This window comes from Lampris incognitus, chromosome 2 (assembly GCF_029633865.1).
Source record: "Lampris incognitus isolate fLamInc1 chromosome 2, fLamInc1.hap2, whole genome shotgun sequence".
Lineage (NCBI taxonomy): Eukaryota > Metazoa > Chordata > Actinopteri > Lampriformes > Lampridae > Lampris > Lampris incognitus.
Genome location: NC_079212.1, coordinates 5991046 through 6010431, shown reverse-complemented (window position 1 = coordinate 6010431; position 19386 = coordinate 5991046). Strand labels below are relative to the sequence as shown.

General features: G+C 46.2%; 1 protein-coding gene across 2 annotated transcripts; it reads left to right on the top strand.

The window, feature by feature from the left end:
* Positions 1 to 2192: 2192 nt before the first annotated feature.
* On the top strand, positions 2193 to 12764 carry LOC130108350 (ras-related protein Rap-1A). 2 transcript variants are annotated; one of them, XM_056275257.1, is made up of 9 exons: positions 2193 to 2333; positions 5333 to 5494; positions 7483 to 7554; positions 8200 to 8268; positions 8408 to 8464; positions 8561 to 8701; positions 9529 to 9672; positions 9875 to 9992; positions 12003 to 12764. In XM_056275257.1, exons 3-8 carry the CDS (start codon positions 7498 to 7500, stop codon positions 9962 to 9964), a joined length of 558 nt encoding a protein of 185 aa, XP_056131232.1. In that variant the 5' UTR covers positions 2193 to 2333; positions 5333 to 5494; positions 7483 to 7497; the 3' UTR covers positions 9965 to 9992; positions 12003 to 12764. The 2 variants fall into 2 exon arrangements, with proteins under 2 accessions (XP_056131232.1, XP_056131233.1); XM_056275258.1 differs by lacking the exon at positions 2193 to 2333 and adding an exon at positions 2355 to 2395.
* Positions 12765 to 19386: the final 6622 nt, after the last annotated feature.

Genomic DNA, 19386 nt, shown 5'->3' with positions numbered 1-19386 from the left:
GTTGTCCATTGTGTGTAATGAGATTCCAGGACGGCTGTTTGGGGTACAAACGATTCTTTTACGAATTGCGCTGCTCTGGCGCCACACATGGAGCAAACCTTTGCTCTGGCGAACGCGTCATCTGTGCGTTGCCAAACATAAATATGGGTTCACATCCCTGATGTGGTCCTTTGTCAGTTCTGTCAGCTTTGTTGTAAGTACTGTGCAAAAAAATGCAACAATGCCCCTGCGATGGCCTGCCGCCCAATGGCTGCTGGGCGAGGCCGCGGCATCCCCGCGACCCTGAGAGCAGTTTGGATAATGGATAATGGATAATGGATGGAAATTGCAACAATATTCAAAATGCTCAGGGGGCTGGTGGATTAATTATGCTGTATTAATTAGGGATGCAAACAAATTTGCCCTCACAACGCACTACTCGGATATGGGTGTCTCAGAGGGCGCGGCTAGCACCCGAGAACAAGCGGCGAGGGCACCGGAGGGCCCTAAAGACACCAACACTTTCAGCTGACTGGCTCTCCAGGCAGGATTTTAAACTTTGCAGCTGTTATGAATCATCTGATACTACTGCTAGAGTTGGCTAGCAGCCTACCATTGTGCCCTTGGTTATTTTGGACACCGTTATTATTGTCAGCGTCGACTGTCGTGTCCTCCTTCTACCTGCACTTCACATTTTATGCTCTGACAGCAGTGATGTGTCTGTTATACAGTATGTGTCTGGGTAAACCTACTTTTCAGCTTGATTCTCCTATTTCACCGCCTCCTGGTGATCTAAGGCGGTTGTGCTAAACGCACTTCTGGCTATGACGACGATGTAGCAGCACATTCTGCAAAAAAAAAAATCTGCATGTGGCAATCCTCACATCAGTCATACTAGTAATAGTATACTAGTACATCATATAATACTACTGATATGATTCCTATATAGTACTACTATGATATGTACTACTAAAACTACTACTACTTCATATAGTACAACTATGATATGATTACTATGTAGCAAATGCACTACTACTACTTCATATAGTACTACTATGATATCAGGGCTGTGTATTGGTGAGAATACACCAATACACATATATGGTGCCATATGGCGATACTGTAAGAAAGGTGATATATTGCGGTTTCATAGGCCTGTGTTCTTTGTGCTTATGCTACTTCCTGTCTCAGTTGACGTTGTTGGGTTGGAGTGGAAGAGTCAAATGGCTTAAGATGGATTACAACACTGTTATCTAGCGGTCGTGGGGTTACGCACAACACAACATGTTTGTCACGAACCCTTTACATTTACACAATAAAAATCGATACAGTGGTTTTGAGACTCGATACAGTATCACAACCTATCACGATACTCGAGTGTATCGATATTTTCTTACACCCCTATATGATATGATTACTATGTAGCAAATGTACCACTACTACTACTTCATATTTTACTGCTATATGATATGAATACTATGTAGCAAATGTACCACTACCACTCCATATTTTACTGCTATATGATATGAATACTATGTAGCAAATGTACCACTACTCCATATTTTACTGCTATATGATATGATTACTATGTAGCAAACACACTCCTACTTCATATTTTACTGCTATATGATATGATTACTATGTACCACTCCAACTACTCCATATTTTACTGCTATATGATATGATTACTATGTAGCAAACACACTCCTACTTCATATTTAACTACTATGTGATATGATTACTATGTAGCAAACACACTCCTACTCCATATTTTACTACTATATGATATGATTACTATGTAGCAAACACACTCCTACTCCATATTTTACTGCTATATGATATGATTACTATGTACCACTCCTACTACTCCATATTTCACTGCTATATGATATGATTACTATGTAGCAAACGCACTCCTACTCCATATTTTACTGCTATATGATATGATTACTATGTAGCAAACACACTCCTACTCCATATTTTACTGCTATATGATATGATTACTATGTAGCAAACACTCCTATTCCACATAGTGCTACTCTATGACTGCCACTACTCGCATTCATCCGCTAATTGCCGACTCTCTTGGAAATCGCTCGAGACAGTGAAGGCGTCCGTCAAACGAGCAAACGCGAATATAATCGTACACCTCCGACTCGGTATATCCGAGGGACCCGCGCGCACCGGGCGACCAGGGGGGTTTTGCGTTAATTTGAACGTAAATGCGGCTCGCCGTGGATTAACCCCGGACAGCTGTGATAGGCTGCGCGGGCTCCGGTCTCGCGCCGCAGTCCCAGCCCTTCCGTCCGTCACCCGCCCCAGTGTGATTCACCGCACGCGCAGCGGAGAACACGGTAAGTGTCCCGGCCGCTTGTTCGCCGTCGGAAAAAGTCCCAAATGGTCCGCGAACCGTCCGGTATGTCACCTCGGACGGCCGACCGACGTCGAGAATATAACCCAGGGCCCCCTTCGGTCGCTTGGTTGTTTGTTTTGTTTGTTTTGTTTGTTTGTTTACAGGCGGCTATTCGAGCGTCGACCGGTTCGGCTGACGGAATGTGTTGGAGTCGAGCGAGAAGCTAGGCTAGCGCGCTAGCCGTAGCGTCGAGCTAGCCGTAGCGTCGAGCTAGCGACCGCCGGGTTGCTTAACCATCGGCCGGCGGAGCGCTTGTAAAAGCGGGGGGGGGGCTGGCCGGCGGCTTAGCGTGGGCCGCCGGGGCGTCGTGCCTGCGCAAAGGCCGGCGGCAGACCCGCGTAAAGGCGCTCGGCGCCCGACGTTTAAAGCGCAAAACGCCGGTTTGTTATTCACCGAGTCGCTAGCTGTGGGCTAGCTAACTTGCTAGCTAGCCGGCTAACGTAGAGCCGAGGAGCGTTAGCCTACGCGGAACTGGCCGCGCCGGACGCTAGCGGCTGGTGAGGTTCGGCGTCGTGTGTAAAAGGGGAAAAATAAGAGGGAGGCTAACGGCGGCCGGCCGAACGCCGAGGGAACGCTAAACTTTCTCGGCTGTCAACCCGAGTTTGGGGGGTCCGTGTGTAGCCGCAGCTAGCCGGGTTTTGGCCCGAGACGAGTAACCCCCGGGCGTCCGGCCAGTGTTGCTAAACGTCAGCGTGTAAAACTGGGGAGGTTTGGGCGCTGCCTGTGCTGGACACCACCGTACGAACTCCCCGGTCCGATGGGTTCGGGGAACCACCGTGACCCGTTTCAGCTTTAACGCGGTGTCGCTACGAGGGGGGAGCACTGGCAGTGGGAACCGAGCTGAGAGAGCCCCACCCTTCCTTTACAACCAAGCGGCATTTGCGGAACCAACGGGAGAGTTACACAAACGCTCGGTACTGGTAGCCAGGCTCGGTTTCGCCCCTAAAAGTGTTCGCCTCGCAAAACCGCAGGGTGGTTTATCGCCCCCGGTGTCCTTTTCCGGATACCCGACCTGTGCTGCAAAGTATTATATGTAGGGGTTGTTTTTCTGCTGCTTTTTTGAAATGACTTCCTATTGTGTCTGTGTGTAATGGAAACAGAAGGGCACAGATAGTTTGAACTACTTTTGAACATCATCTGAGCAGCCCCCCCCCCAAAAAAAACCCCACTTGGCTTGTTTAATAATAAGTATGCACCGTTGAAAATTTGGCACACAAAAAATCAGCAAGTTAGAGATTTAACTTTTTATTTTGATAAATGGGAGTTTCACCAGAAGTTATTCAAAAATGTTGGCCCTTCTGTAAAAGGGGGTTGAAACTTATCTGTTTCATTCTGGCTCCCTCAGACAGAAATGAAGAGGAAAGTCTTTAAAAGAGATGCTACTTGTAGTAAGTACTGTATTTATACGGTGAATATGGCGGATAGCTGGGCGTAGCATGGATGTTGCAGTTCAGTTGGGAAACGGGTCACGTTATGTTTCCCGAGACCAACACTTTTTCGCACGGGGGGGGAAATAAGGTGTTGATGGAGTGTTTTATGTAATTGCAGTGTAGGTGATATCTGGATCATGGTTTTAAGTAATGTGATACTTCAGTGCCATCCTTGTGCGTTAGTGGTCTGTTTATTCATCATAAACTGGTACCTGTTGCAGCTTTTAATGATGGCTTGGTCAGGGATATCTCAGATTTTCACCTATACATGTTATCAGTATTTTGTTTTTCTGCCTTTCTATACAAGTAATCTAATTACCGCTTGAAAACGGCCAACGCAGCAGAAAAGATGTGTTAATAGCCCCAAAAGCATATCGCTAACCCAGTTTGTGTTGTGGTCTCGTCTGCGTATATCAGGAGTTCGTCACCCTTATAAAGGTTTCAGTGACAAAAATACTCTAAGGGTTTCTTGAACTTGCCAACAAGATATCCAGATTAAAGGATATCTAAAACTACCAAGTCTTAAGATATTAGATTAGTGATAACTTTATTTACACAGCACTTTTCTAAAACAGTGTTAAAGTGCTTTATAAAGAAATAAAACCAGCCAAGGCAAAAACAAGACTAAGACCAAATAAGTAATAGTAAAAATGAAAACAGTATGAATAAATAAAAACAAATATCAAACATTTGTAAAAGCTTCCGCGAAAAGAAAAGTTTTAAGACGAGATTTAAAGAAGCTAGAGACTTGGTTTGTCTTAGTTCGACAGGAAGAGCGGTACATAGTGTGGGGGCTGTAACAGCAAAAGCCTGATCACCCTTTGTGACAGACTGAGACCTGGGAATAACCAGCAGGGCTCCATCTGTAGATCTTAATGGTCGAGAGGGCATATACCAGGTCAGTAAATCAGAAATGTACGTAAGAGCAACACCATTTAAGGCCTTAAAAGTGAACAATAAAATTGTAAAATCAATTCGAAATATAACAGTAGTGTAGGGAGTGTAGGGAGGCAAGCTCAGGAATGATAGGGTCATGCCTCTTTGTCCTGCTAATGAGCCGAGCAGCGGCATTTTGTACCAACTGCAGATGGTGAAGGGAGGCCTTGCTTATACCCGAGTAAAGTGCGTTGCAATAGTCAAGCCGAGAATAGATAAAAGCGTGTACAACTTTTTGCAGATCGGCAGTTGATAAAAATGACCTAATTTTGGAGATTACCTTGAGCTGGAGAAAGCATGACTGAACAACATGTTCGATTTGATTATCAAAACTGAGGTTAGCATCAAATATTACCCCAAGACTCCTAGCAGCCTGCTTAAGACTACCTGACAGACCAACAAGATTAGTACCAAAATGGAATTTGGGGGACCGAACAGAATGACCTCAGACTTGTCATCATTAAATTTAAGAACATTTTTGGGCATCCCGGATTTAATGTCCCATTTAACGCCCTATAGTAGTAGTATAAGGCGTAACTTTCCATTCCTATTTCGGTTTTGTGATTGAAAACAGGTCCAGGTTTCTGTTGAGATCCACTTGGGGTAGCCTGGTTAATTGGTTCTCAGCACAGCCTGAGCACTTGCCCTCAAACATCAGTATACCGGAGGATCTGCTACCCCCCACCCCCCTCACCAGATGTAGAGGGAGTTGTCATCTGCAGCAGCCGTGTACACGGTAGGTTAGGTTGTTTTCACGGCCTGGGGTGTCTTGTGCTTGATCTCACACACAATTCATACTGCAGTTTGGTTTCTAAATCCACGGTCCATTTGTAGATGAGGGCAGACATGTTTGTTTATAAAGTCTCTTGGTTGCGTGTTGTCCTTAACAACAAATGGAGGGTTGCACACCTCGATGCAATAAAGTTTATGGCTTTCAGTAGTGGTTAACATCAAAGCCTGTCAACAAGGAAGTATTCTGACAAGCTATCAGCTCAGCAAACAATCATGCCAGGGATTGGTTAAAGTTTTCACCTTGGCTACTTGATCCTAGATGTGGGAGGCTTGGTTCATATCTAATCAGGGGCAGGCTTGGGCCGCCGGCTTATTTGATACAGAGGCATTGAAGCTAATGTAATGACAACCATGTGAATTCACATTTTAAGCACTGTCTACTTTGCCTTTAGATGCGTTATTAGGCTTAGCAGAGGTGCGTCCCGTCGTACTGGTAACGATTTCAGACCGGCGGTCATGCATGCTCCTCTGATCTGTTTTCTGTTTGTGTGGAGCTTTTCAGTGGAGGAGGATCATTACAATGGCCCTTTGTGGGGTGCCTCATGTGCCCGTCTCTCATTGTGGGCTTCTGGTGGTGCTTCATACGTGGTAGTTAGAATTGCTAATGCTAGTCGAGTGTGACAGAGTGGTTTTTGTATTGTTTGTCTCAGCGTTTGACAAAGGTCCCACAGAAATGATGGAAGTCTGAGATTGTCAAAACCCAGTAAGATTAATGAATTCATAGAGGCTCTTAAATTGGATTTTTCTTTGCATCGCCCACCTCTTTAAAATTGGAGTATGGAATGAACATACTATTTGCATTATTGAATCAGATGAAGGGCATTGCTGGTTTATGAAAGCACCTTTTCACTGGTCAAATATGTTTTTGTTTTTGCGTTCTCAGCTTTTGTGTGAGGTTAAACCCACAGTCTTGTTCCTGTGTTTTGTTGGTACCACCCTGTGGTTTTCATTTCAACAACAGTTCAAATGTCCTATTTATGCAATCAAATACATGTCAGAAACATTAAAGTGGGTGTGTTATTTGGTAATTTACCTAGTTCTTCTTTCCACAAGTTTTTTGCAATTCGCAAAACAAAAAACCTGAAAGCTGGTGTCAAGCACTGACCTCCTGGCTAGTTGTTTACTTAATGAAACCTTATGAAGGTATAACTACCTATTTGAAAAGGGCATTCTATGATGACGTAGCATCAATTGAAAGATGAGGATCTTTCTGGTCATCAGTGTTGCTGCAAGTCTTGTATGAGCGTGGGTGTCTCAGCCCAGCCTGGTTTCTCAACTGCTCAGCTGATGGAAGCAGTGACTTGTCACCATACTCGGCCCTTCTCTTGTCTAACATAAAGTAATGTTATTCAAGGCACGGTGGCTGTGTCACTGTACAGAACGCTGTCTCGTGTTCAGGATGTCATGAAGTTTTCTGAGTAGAGGAACCAGCCCTCACCAGACTTCCTCCAGCTCGTCTCGGCTTGCTTTTTTTTTTCATTTTTTTTTCTTTTCATTTCTTTGAAATGAGAATAGGAGGGGCCACACCATTAAGACAGCTGAAGTCCCAAGGTAGTGGGTGGGAGAGAGAACTCATTCTCTTGGCAGAGGAGAGTTTATTCTGCTGATGTCAGCACTGATTATTCATTGTAGCAGATACTGCGCTCGGGGAGCGCCGTATTTACCATATTTAGGGAAGCTCAAGACTTAAGCATTCCTGTTAACGCCTCGTTTCAGAAGAAGTTTCAAATGACCGGATCCATACATTTCTTAACACATTTCACCAAGTGTTATTGTTTTGTTTGAATTGTACACAATGCAGGTTCTGACTCAGAATAAGCCTCGGGGGGGGGGGGGGGAACTTTTTTTGTTGTTGTAAGTGGAACAACTTGAGCCACTAATTCACTTTATATTCCCTGGTCCCTCTCTCCTTTTGACCCTTGTGGCATCCAGTGAATTTACCCCACCATGCGTGAGTATAAGCTTGTGGTGTTGGGATCGGGAGGAGTGGGAAAGTCTGCACTGGTGAGTGATGACAGACACATGTACAAACACGGCCCTCTGCTTATTACAGTTTGATTGCATGCATGTTTTCTACCCCTCTGATGTTGTGCAATATCTTATGGTGCATAGAATAGTGAACTATACGCTCAGATGTTTGATAAGGATCATTAGGGTGCTCTCCAAAAATGCAATGATGTTGTTTCTTGCAAAACTGACAGATTCTTTATTTGCTTCACACTTAAGAGATTCAAAGTTTTCCCAAAGTTGAAATGTTTAGACGTGTCAATTCTAGAAGCCACAGAAAACACAAAAAGACCATGGTAGATTGGGGGGGGGGGGTACGAGAACATAAATGTTCCTCGTTTTCATTAGACAAGGGATAAGTCAGCTCAAAACATGTTTCCTGGAAATGTCTCTGAATTAAGACCCATATATTTTGAGGTCCAAAAGTAAATGTGAAATTGAGCCATAGAATCGTAACATTACGGTGTTTCTACTGGGTGTCACTTTAACCAGACACAGATATGGACGCTAAATGTGCTTCAGTGCCCGAACTTTTTTTTTCTTTTTTTCTTTTTAAATTCCGGAGTGTGAATGTGTACACACTCTACTTCCCCTATAATAAAAATCAACTTTATTGTCCTTCCCTGCATTTGTCCCTTCCAGACAGTCCAATTTGTGCAAGGCATTTTTGTGGAAAAGTATGACCCCACAATAGAAGATTCATACAGGAAGGTAAGCTTCAAACAACAAAGTTGTTTCATCAGCTCTTAAATTTATTTATTTATTTGCCTTTGCACAACAACCTGCTAATGGCTTATTTAAACGCCTCAATTTGTGTTGAAATAACCACCACCTCTTTTTTCTGCAACAGCAAGTGGAGGTTGATGGACAGCAATGCATGCTAGAAATCCTTGACACAGCAGGAACAGTAAGTCGCTTCAGCCCCAGATAACAATCTCAGATAACAGCACAGTGGACAAATACAAGCAGTTTGGTGATGCCCATCCCCCTTGTGGCTCCCTAGGAACAGTTCACGGCTATGAGGGACCTGTACATGAAGAACGGCCAGGGCTTTGCCCTGGTCTACTCCATTACAGCACAGTCGACGTTTAACGACCTACAGGACCTCCGGGAACAGATCCTGCGAGTGAAGGACACTGAGGATGTAAGTATCAGTTTGACGGGCTCCAAATGCCTGAAGTGTACACTTCTTCTTTTTTTTTCCCCCCCTCTCTTTTAGGTTGTTGTAACAACCTGATTTCTTCTGCTCTTCCTCTTTCTTTTTTGCTTTATGGGTAGTCATATTAAGTAATCTGGAATTCTTATTATTGATTGGAAGGTATTTTTATCAAAGATGGCACGTTAAGCAAATGTGCCACGACAGTTGCATCCCATTAAAATGTGAGACTACATTTCTTGGTTGGGGGACAGCCTGGTAAGTGTAGCTATATCCATTTTACATAATTAGGGGTTTAACAGCAGTCCACCACATTACGAAGGGAAATTCGTGTAACGATGTGAAATCGCTGCCAGCTAGCTTCCTAATGAAGCTGTCGAGGTTGTCTCTCCTCTTTGATGCGAACCTTCTGTGTTGCATCAGCTAATGTCCCTCTCTAAACGCTTCGGCTGCCATCGATGCCTGTTCGTCTCCCTCATTAGAGGTAGCTCTGTGGTATAGCACGCAAAGCCGAGCTTTGAAACCGGATGAAAATGTCAGCGCTGCCGTTAGATGCTATCTGCCACTTAGATTTTGCTCTTATCATCTCCTGACATCTTCAGAATAAGTAGTGTGTTGAGTCTGTGCTTCATTTATTCATAGTGAGTTGCCTCATGGCTCGGAGTGTGTTTTGTAAGCAATATATTACTTTGTTAAATGCAATGTCAATGTAAATGTTACTTATTTGTATTTAGCTGCCATATCTTGTGAAGATTAAAACTGTTCTATTAAGGTTAGTCAACGCTTCAGCAAACATGTCCTTCTAAATTGCTCAGGTTCCCATGATCCTGGTGGGCAACAAATGTGACCTGGAGGATGAGCGTGTGGTTGGCAAGGAGCAAGGCCAGAACCTGGCCCGTCAGTGGAACAACTGTGCCTTTTTAGAGACTTCAGCGAAATCAAAGATCAACGTTAATGAGGCAAGTTTGAATGTAATACCCTTTTCCCACTGGCCAAAAGACCCGCTAACAGCCGCCTCTTTACATTGAGCAAAGGCGGATATTAGCGGGTTTGGGAAAAAGGTATAACTGATGGTGACTTTGCCCTGCAAGGCCTTGTCTGTTGTCATCGCTGTGACTGGATGTTTAAAAGGTGTCCAACATTCTGTGTGTTCTCTTGTAGATTTTCTATGACCTGGTGAGACAGATCAACAGGAAAACGCCGATGGAAAAGAGGAAGACAAAAAAGAAGTCAAATTGCACTCTGCTCTAAAATGCCACACACAGCAGCTCTTGGCCAGGTAGGTGGGTGGAAAATAAGATGCACCCCCCCCCCACACACACACACACACACACAAAGTCAATAAGTGTCATAAGTTCAGTAAGCCATGGTTGAACATCAGTGAGTTTTAAAATTTAGTCTCTTTCTCAGTGAATCTAACTAAATAACTTGGAACAGCTTATTTCAGTGAATTTGCGTTAGATGTCTTTGGTTATATTTTTCATCTTTTTATAGCATGGTCAAGTAGGATCTAGTTAGGCCAGGGTGGGCTCATATAGAGTACAAGGGCTACTTTTTTTTTTTTTTTTTTTTTGAGACGCAAGTCCTGCTGATTAATCATCTCTGTCCGTGTCAAGTCAAGTCAAGTCAAGTCAAAATGAGGTATAAGAATGATCAAATTGTGTTTGAGAAAGGCAGGGAAAAAACTGACTAAGCACTGGCCAACCCCACTTCTCTCCTCTCCGGAAACCCTTTCTACCCTTTACACATTTTTTATTGAAAAAATAGCATCTAGGTAGAAAGTACGAGACATATTTTTACACAGTATTGTACTGGTTGCATTGTCGGAGTTAAAGCATGCCCATTGACATCCTAATATTTATTATTATTATTATTATTAATACATCAGACTTCTATAGCACTCATTTTAATTTAAGGGTTAGATCTTTTCAGTGGTATTCAGTCAGTGTACTGTAGTAAAACTCGGTTGAGTCCTATGGCTCCATCTGCTGTTGAAGCATGATAACAATGACCCATTAAAATTAAAGTACTTCTAATTAACCTCAGCAACATGCATTGAGTTTTCGACCTGTGGGATATCTTAAACCTGTTTGTCCATGCATGTGATAGAAATGCACAACATTTGGTTGTGCTGATGTATGGTTTTCCAACTCTAAAATGGACGCCGATGGTGTTCCTAATTCTAAACTAGAAGCTGATGGTGTTCCTAACTCTAAACTGGATGTTGATGGTGTTCCTAACTCTAAACTGGATGTTGATGGTGTTCCTAACTCTAAACTAGACGCCGATGGTGTTCCTAACTCTAAACTAGACGCCGATGGTGTTCCTAACTCTAAACTAGACGCCGATGGTGTTCCTAACTAAACTGGATGCTGATGGTGTTCCTAACTAAACTAGATGCTGGTGGTGTTCCTAACTCTAAACTAGAAGCTGATGGTGTTCCTAACTCTAAACTAGACGCTGATGGTGTTCCTAACTCTAAACTAGACGCTGATGGCGTTCCTAACTCTAAACTAGACGCTGATGGTGTTCCTAACTCTAAACTAGACGCTGATGGCGTTCCTTACTCTAAACTAGAAGCTGATGGCGTTCCTAACTCTAAACTGGATGCTGATGGTGTTCCTAACTCTAAACTAGACACTGATGGTGTTCCTAACTCTAAACTAGACGCCGATGGCGTTCCTAACTCTAAACTAGACACTGATGGTGTTCCTAACTCTAAACTAGACGCTGATGGCGTTCCTAACTCTAAACTAGACGCTGATGGCGTTCCTAACTCTAAACTGGATGCTGATGGCGTTCCTAACACTAAACTAGATGCTGATGGCGTTCCTAACTCTAAACTGGATGCTGATGGTGTTCCTAACTCTAAACTAGACACTGATGGTGTTCCTAACTCTAAACTAGACGCCGATGGCGTTCCTAACTCTAAACTAGACACTGATGGTGTTCCTAACTCTAAACTAGACGCTGATGGCGTTCCTAACTCTAAACTGGATGCTGATGGCGTTCCTAACACTAAACTAGATGCTGATGGTGTTCCTAACTCTAAACTAGACACTGATGGTGTTCCTAACTCTAAACTAGACGCTGATGGTGTTCCTAACTCTAAACTAGGTGCCGATGGTGTTCGTGCTGCTTGGAAATGTTTTGTGGTCTGTTTGTTGTTGCTATCACTGGGGAAGTGACTATAGAGCTGTGTTGCTCCATTCAAATATGGATTTAAGTGCTGCAGCATTTACCGACCCAATGTGTTTTCTAATGCGTTTCTAATGTGTTTCTAATGCAGAACCCTGTAATAATTAACGGTTGCCCAGTTGGAGCATGCCAGCATTCCCTGCTCTCTCCGGAAGACTTTGACAAATGGCCGACAGAGAAATACCTTACCACTCTGGAGACGGGACAAGATGGCACATTCTTTCAAGATATTCTTCTCTGCTTTCTAATGGTGAAGAGATCCACCTGTTTATTTTATTGTTTTTTTTTTTGGGGGGGGGGATATTTGTTTTTAATGGTCATTGTCAGCCTTGTGAAATGACAACTTGTCTTTTTCTTTTCCTAAGGTCTCCTTCTTTTTGAAATGTCAGTTCAAAGGAAAAGAGACAGTATGCTATATGGGAACTAATGTGTTTTATTGAAAGTAACAATGATCTTTGGCATATTGTGGCTATACGTTTGCAAAGAAATCATGTGAAATGTTGGCCTTCTCATACTTCCTGCACTAACGGTGTCAACAGAATGCATCATTGTCCATTTCTTGCTCCTACTTATGAGGACTTGTATTCATGAGGTAACATCTCTCCTAAGTGACTTTGTTTTATATTGAGAGCTGCGAGGCTTTCATATTTCCCCTAATATATTCTAATTCCATTTTTGCATAATAAAGCTAAGAAAATTAGTATTTTATAGATTGATGGGGGACATGACGCTTTTTGATTTCCGTGTCTTAAGGCCGAAAGTATATTGTACTAAACCAACTCTAATATTGCTTCTTGTGTTACCCTGTCACAAATGATTTTCCAGCTTTTATGAATGATTAAATTTTAGTACATTTTCATTATTTTCATGGGTCCTGGTGTGTCTTTATTATTTTTTAAATTCAGGGTAGTGTCATGCAGTAGAGCGTGTGTGAATTTGCAAAAAAGGTGAAATGTGAATTTATTCGACATCGAGTGTGGACGATACATGAATTTGCAAAAAAGGTGAAATGTGAATTTATTCGACATCGAGTGTGGACGATACAGGACCGGGTTGCATTGTAGTCGAGCCGATGGCTTTACTGTGTGTTCAGTCAAGCGGGGCTGTGTCGGTCACGGCCTGTCCTGGTCTGGTCTGCATCAGCTGTGAACCAAGACAACCTGGAAGGGTGTCGACCAAACGGCTGGCTGCCGAGGAGGACCCTAGACTTGAGGCTGGGTTTGCACATGGCAGCTGAATTACATACTAGGACAAGAGAAACTGCTGAGGTTTGACATTTGCCTACTGACGATAAGAAGACAACACTCCTATTTGAAAGAGGTTGCCCAAAGTGTGAATTTGTAGGCCTAAATTGAACGGAGGAGCCATTGTAAGTTTATCATAACGTCAGAAGCTTTTCTAATGAATGCACTTGGCTTTGCAATTGGGTGAAAAGTATGACGGTGAGATAACGTCTCGCTAAAATTCTCTTGAAGAGATGTCTGTAGAATAGTGGCGAGCAGGGGTGTAGCACAGAATTCTGGGCCCGGTACATAAGCAGTCTCTGTGGGCCTCTTTTGTCTCTCATGCATCACTTGTTTGAGTTCTAGCATACAGTCCATTAATCTGTTTTAACCCAACTTAACCCGGTACCAGCAGTCGCTCGTGACAGGACTAGATGAGCCGCGCTGAGAGATGCTCGCGAGGGGCGGACGAAACCATTTTGCACCACCTTTTGTAAGGGGTGGGAGGGGCCTCAGAGAGCCTCCGCTATTTTGAGTCCCTCAACCGATGTACTGAGCCCATTTCAGCTGAAGTTATGAGGCTAATTAGTTAGAAACGAAACACTTGGGCAGCGGGGCGGCACGGCTCAGGAGGTGGAGCGGGCCGTCCGGTAGTCGGAAGGTCGCCGGTTCAATCCCCGGCTCCTTCAGAGAGTGTGACCTTGAGCGAGGCACTGAACCCCCAGCTGCTCCCGATGGGCAGGCTGGCACCTCGCATGGCGGGCTCTGCCATCAGTGTGGGAATGTGAGACAAACGTTGTGAAGCGCTTTGAGTGGTCGGTAGACTGGCGAAGTGCTCGTCTGTAGGAACACAGTCTGTTTACACACACGTGGCTCTGCTTGATGTACAGAAGTACAGATTAGCAAAGCAAAACAAGCTTTCAATTCCAGGCTTCCCAAGCCCCCCCCCCTCCCCCCACACATACACACCTCCCTTCTGGGCCTTGGTAGGTCCCCCCCCCCCACACACACACACACACACCTCCCTTCTGGGCCTTGGTAGGTCCCCCCACACACACACACACACACACACACACACACCTCCCTTCTGGGCCCTGGTAGGTCCCCACACACACACACACACACACACACCTCCCTTCTGGGCCCTGGTAGGTCCCCACACACACACACATACACCTCCCTTCTAGGCCCTGGTAGGTCCTCCCCCCCCCAACACGCACACACCTCCCTTCTGGGCCCTGGTAGGTCCCCACACACACACACACACACCTCCCTTCTGGGCCCTGGTAGGTCCCCACACACACACACACACACCTCCCTTCTAGGCCCTGGTAGGTCCTCCCCCCCCAACACGCACACACCTCCCTTCTGGGCCCTGGTAGGTCCCCACACACACACACGCACACACACACACACACACACACACACACACACACACACACACACACCTCCCTTCTGGGCCCTGGTAGGTCCCCACACACACACACACACACCTCCCTTCTGGGCCCTGGTAGGTCCTCCCCCCCCAACACGCACACACCTCCCTTCTGGGCCCTGGTAGGTCCTCCCCCCCCCAACACGCACACACCTCCCTTCTGGGCCCTGGTAGGTCCCCACACACACACACACACACACACACACACACACACACCTCCCTTCTGGGCCCTGGTAGGTCCCCCCACACACACACACACACCTCCCTTCTGGGCCCTGGTAGGTCCCCACACACACACACACCCCTCCCCTCCCTTCTGGGCCTTGGTAGGTCCCCCCCCCACACACACACACACACACACCTCCCTTCTGGGCCCTGGTAGGCCCCTCCCACACACACACACACACCTCCCTTCTGGGCCCTGGTAGGCCCCTCCCACACACACACACACACCTCCCTTCTGGGCCCTGGTAGGCCCCTCCCACACACACACACACACCTCCCTTCTGGGCCCTGGTAGGCCCCCCCACCCCCACCCCACTACGACGCCTGTTCGGTTCATTCAGCACCAGCTAAACGCAGGCCTCTCGTGGTTTATTACGGGAAGGGCTGGAAAGCATCCGCTGTCATTTCCCCAGTCGTCCATTACTCTGACGGCGGGCGGGCGGGCGAGCTGTTCTCCTGTCACTCAACGTAAGGGCTCGCGCACAGCGAGCCGGTCATGATTATTACCAGATAAGCCCCGACGGCAGCTTATTAATAACACGGCTACTTCCTCTAGAAATCAATAATTCGTCACAAGATATCGATTTGAAAAGGATTTCGTTGATTCAAAAAAAAAAAGTTTTTCCTTCCGCTAAAAAAAAATGAGTTAGCTTCGCTAGCCTACGTCCATAGCAACGGTCTGTTAGTCATGGCAACGGTCTGTTAGTCGTAGCAACGGTGCGCTATTCCGAAGTAACGGAGGACCGTAGGATGGACTGTGGCGCATAGGCAGATTAATCTCAAACAGCTCTGCAAAGACGACCAGGTCAAACCAAGTCAGCGCAGCACTAAAGGGGTTGATCGGGGCTCGGTGGGGTAAGAGCCATTTAAAGCAGTGTTTCTCAACCGGGGGTCCGCGGACCCCTAGTGGTCCGTGGTGTAATTGCAAGGGGTCCATGAAAAATAAAACATGGTAGCGAATTCGGGGGGACAACGCAACCACAGGAACTGCCGCGGCCGGGAAGCGAACCCGTACCGCCCGCACCGCAGGAGGCATCGCTAACCGCTCGACTAAAGGGTCAGACCCGCCAGCCAGCGGCCGGCGTGTCTTCTTATCCGTGCACGTTACAATATCTTAAAAAAGAAGGTCCTATTGTGGAGTTAGAGAACAACGAGACAGGAGACGTGAGAGTAGACGTAGTCGAGGTAGTTTACTAGCTCCAACTTAGCATGTCATACATTCGACAACGACACTGAACTCTGAACCGGAAGCGGATGTGCATTATCTGACCCCTCGCCTCTTCCCTTAAAGGTACACCGTCCTCTTAGGTGAATGTCTCTCGTTATATAGATGTGGGTCACCACACAATGACATTTATAGAAATAGGATTATTTTACTCAAATGTGACTGAGACCTTTATCTACCTAAACTATAAAGGGTAACAGGGCTTTTTTCTCTAATTACATCTGTTTCACAAGTGTAATTTGTTGCATTTTAATAAGAGATCTCGCTCCCGTTTGCATTGTTAAAAGTTACTGAATACATATTCTGTGTTGTTACATATATCTGAAAGTTACTGCATAAGAATTCTGTTTTGTTAACTATATCTAAGTTACAACTGAAAGCTCTTATTTTTGCCCCAAAGAGTGAATAAATGCTATAATGCAATTTAAAATGCAGTTTCTACTGTTTCTATCAAATTGCAACCCCCCTCCCCCAAGATCAGGTGGAGGGGTCCTCAGGGTAGATCAAAAATACGCAGGGGGTCCAGGACCCCAAAAAGGTTGAGAACCACTGGTTTAAAGTACTCGCCCAGCACACAGACACGAGGAGCAAGGGGCAGTGAGTCCCGTTTGACCCGTCTGACTTCCTGCTTCCCCCTGTGGGGGGCGGAAATACGTCCGGGTCGACCGACGTGTTCAGCGACTTAGGACCCTTCGTCACAGTACTTCCGCAAATTTTCCCTGCCAGTAAATTTAATAAAAACAAAAGATGTGTTCTGATTTTACAGTAGTACCGAATAATCCAATGTTGGACCCAGGAGTTTACAGACTTATTGTGCGCTTAAGAATCTCCCTCAACCAGGCGCGGATCTACGGGGTCTGCCACCTCTGGGACACAGTCTTGCCACCCCATTTATAAATCAGATATGTTTTTAAAGTATATTTATGTACATGCACGGTGAAGGTCAATGAGACCCGCACCAAACTCATCTCAAACAGTAGAGAACAAAATTCATTCGATGAAATCCGAGTTTTGAATAATAACACGTTTAGAATAATGTCCATTGCCCCCCCCTTCCTTGAACCTCATGCCACCCCTTTGCCACCCCAGGAAAAATCTCTAGATCCGCCACTGCCCTCAACACCCAGAAGTCCTAGACCCGTCCTGTGATGGCCTGGCGGCCTGTCCAGGGTGTCCCCTGCCCCCCCCAGTGGCTGCTGGGATAGGCTCCAGCATCCCCGCCACCCTGAGAGCAGGGTAAGCGGTTTGCATGATGGGGGGATGGAGAATGCCGTAACTGACTAATAAGTGTAACCGGTTATTTTCTTGCCCGGTGCGGGATTCGATACGGGGTGTACTGCACCACAAGGTGACGTCACTAACCGCTCGGCTAAAGGGTCAGATCCGTTAGCTAGGGGCTAACGTGTCTTATTAGTGGTTTACAGTCGTCGCCCTCTCCCGGAAGCGCGCCCTCGCGCTTTGTTATTCCCGCGCTCCGAAGAGACTTCTGAGGATCTGCACACTTCCGGTTCCCAACGCTGCCACCAATGTAACCGGTTACTTTCTTGCCCGGTGCGGGATTCGATACGGGGTGTACTGCACCACAAGGCGGCGTCACTAACCGCTCGGCTAAAGGGTCAGACACGTTAGCTGTCTGACCCAGTTTGTTATGTCGAAAGACGGACTGAGGAAATGTTCTGTCCACCCACCTCATAGAGACCAACGGGCTTACGTCACTTCTACCTGCTGTGGACGTAACGGGGGGGGGGGGATTTACGGGCGTGTCTTTGGCCTTGCTGCTCTTTCTGCTGGACAGTGGGCAGCATATAAGTGAGTTGTGCAAGTTGACAAGTAGATTCGGGAAAACGTGCCTGAAAAAAATCTGATCAAGAGGAGAACAGATGCTGAGTCCCACTGGCGGCTGGTGCTAAACATTTTGGGGGGTGGGGGGGGGCGCAATTCACCTTGGCGCAGCACACCCGACAGCTGCTTTCATGTGCACGCCGTCACAGAGTTATTAAGCAGGACAATGTAGCCTAGAGAGTTTATCAGGGTTCGTAGACGGTGGATGATTGACAGTCGAGGCGTCGTGGTGGGTGGGAACATGAGTGACAGCCACGAGAATTGCCCAATCACATTAGCTCAAAAAACGAACCCCATTAAAACACCAACTCGCTGCCAATAAAAGCGGGAGTGTCTGGGGCAGCACAGAACAGCGCCCCCTGGAAAACCTGAAGAAACCAATCAGACGGCAGCCTCGGGTCACCTGCTCGCCACAAGTTCGAGGGCTTACATAAGGTATGGTTTGGCCGGCGCCCCTCAACCCAGGAAGTATATGTATTCAGACAGGAAGTACATGTATTCAGACAGGAAGTATATGTATTCAGACAGGAAGTACATGTATTCAGACAGGAAGTACATGTATTCAGACAGGAAGCACATGTATTCAGACAGGAAGTACATGTATTCAGACAGGAAGTACATGTATTCAGACAGGAAGCATATGTATTCAGACAGGAAGTATATGTATTCAGACAGGAAGTACATGTATTCAGACAGGAAGTACATGTATTCAGACAGGAAGCACATGTATTCAGACAGGAAGTATATGTATTCAGACAGGAACCAACCAAATACTGTTGGAACCAATATGTAATGGCTGCTGACAGGCGCCCACAGGCTGAAAAACACGTTTATTTCATCATTATTTGCATCATACAACTAAATTATATTTAACATGTTTAGGTAGATTTTCATCTCTTGATATCTGAGGGGGGCGGCGCCCCAGCGCTGACCTGTAGGGGTGAAGGTGGATGGTGCTAAACCTGTGAAGTAAAGTCTCTGCCTTCCATCGTGGGCATCGGTTTGGTCCCTCTGTCACGGGGCTGCCCTTCTCGGAAACGGTTTCCAGTACCAGAAGAAACGACCGAACGAACGACTCGGCGGTTCACCTCTTCAGCGGAAGGTGACGGCACGGTCGATACTCGGCCATGCGTACTGTAACGAGAGATACGTGCTCCCGAGAACGGCCGTCGAGGTGAACTATCGTGTTATTTGAGATCTTGCAATTGGCCAGTTCTGCAGTCAGGTGTCAGGAAACAGGTGAACTTCAGCAGGTGATGCCAAACCCGGACCTCTGCTAGAGGAACCGGGCATGAGACCTGCATGCAGGACTGAGGATTCGCGTCCTCCCCCGGTCCCCCAACAGGGCGTCATCCTCTCCCAAGGTTACCCAGCATTCATGGCAACGTATGTCTGTCGGTTTCGGGATGGAGAGGAGGGTTCTTCACCTATCTTCCTCCCTCCCTCCTCCCTCCTCCCTCTCTCCCCCACACGCATGCATGCTCACGGAACTACACCCCCCACCCCCACCCATCCCCGGCTGCCA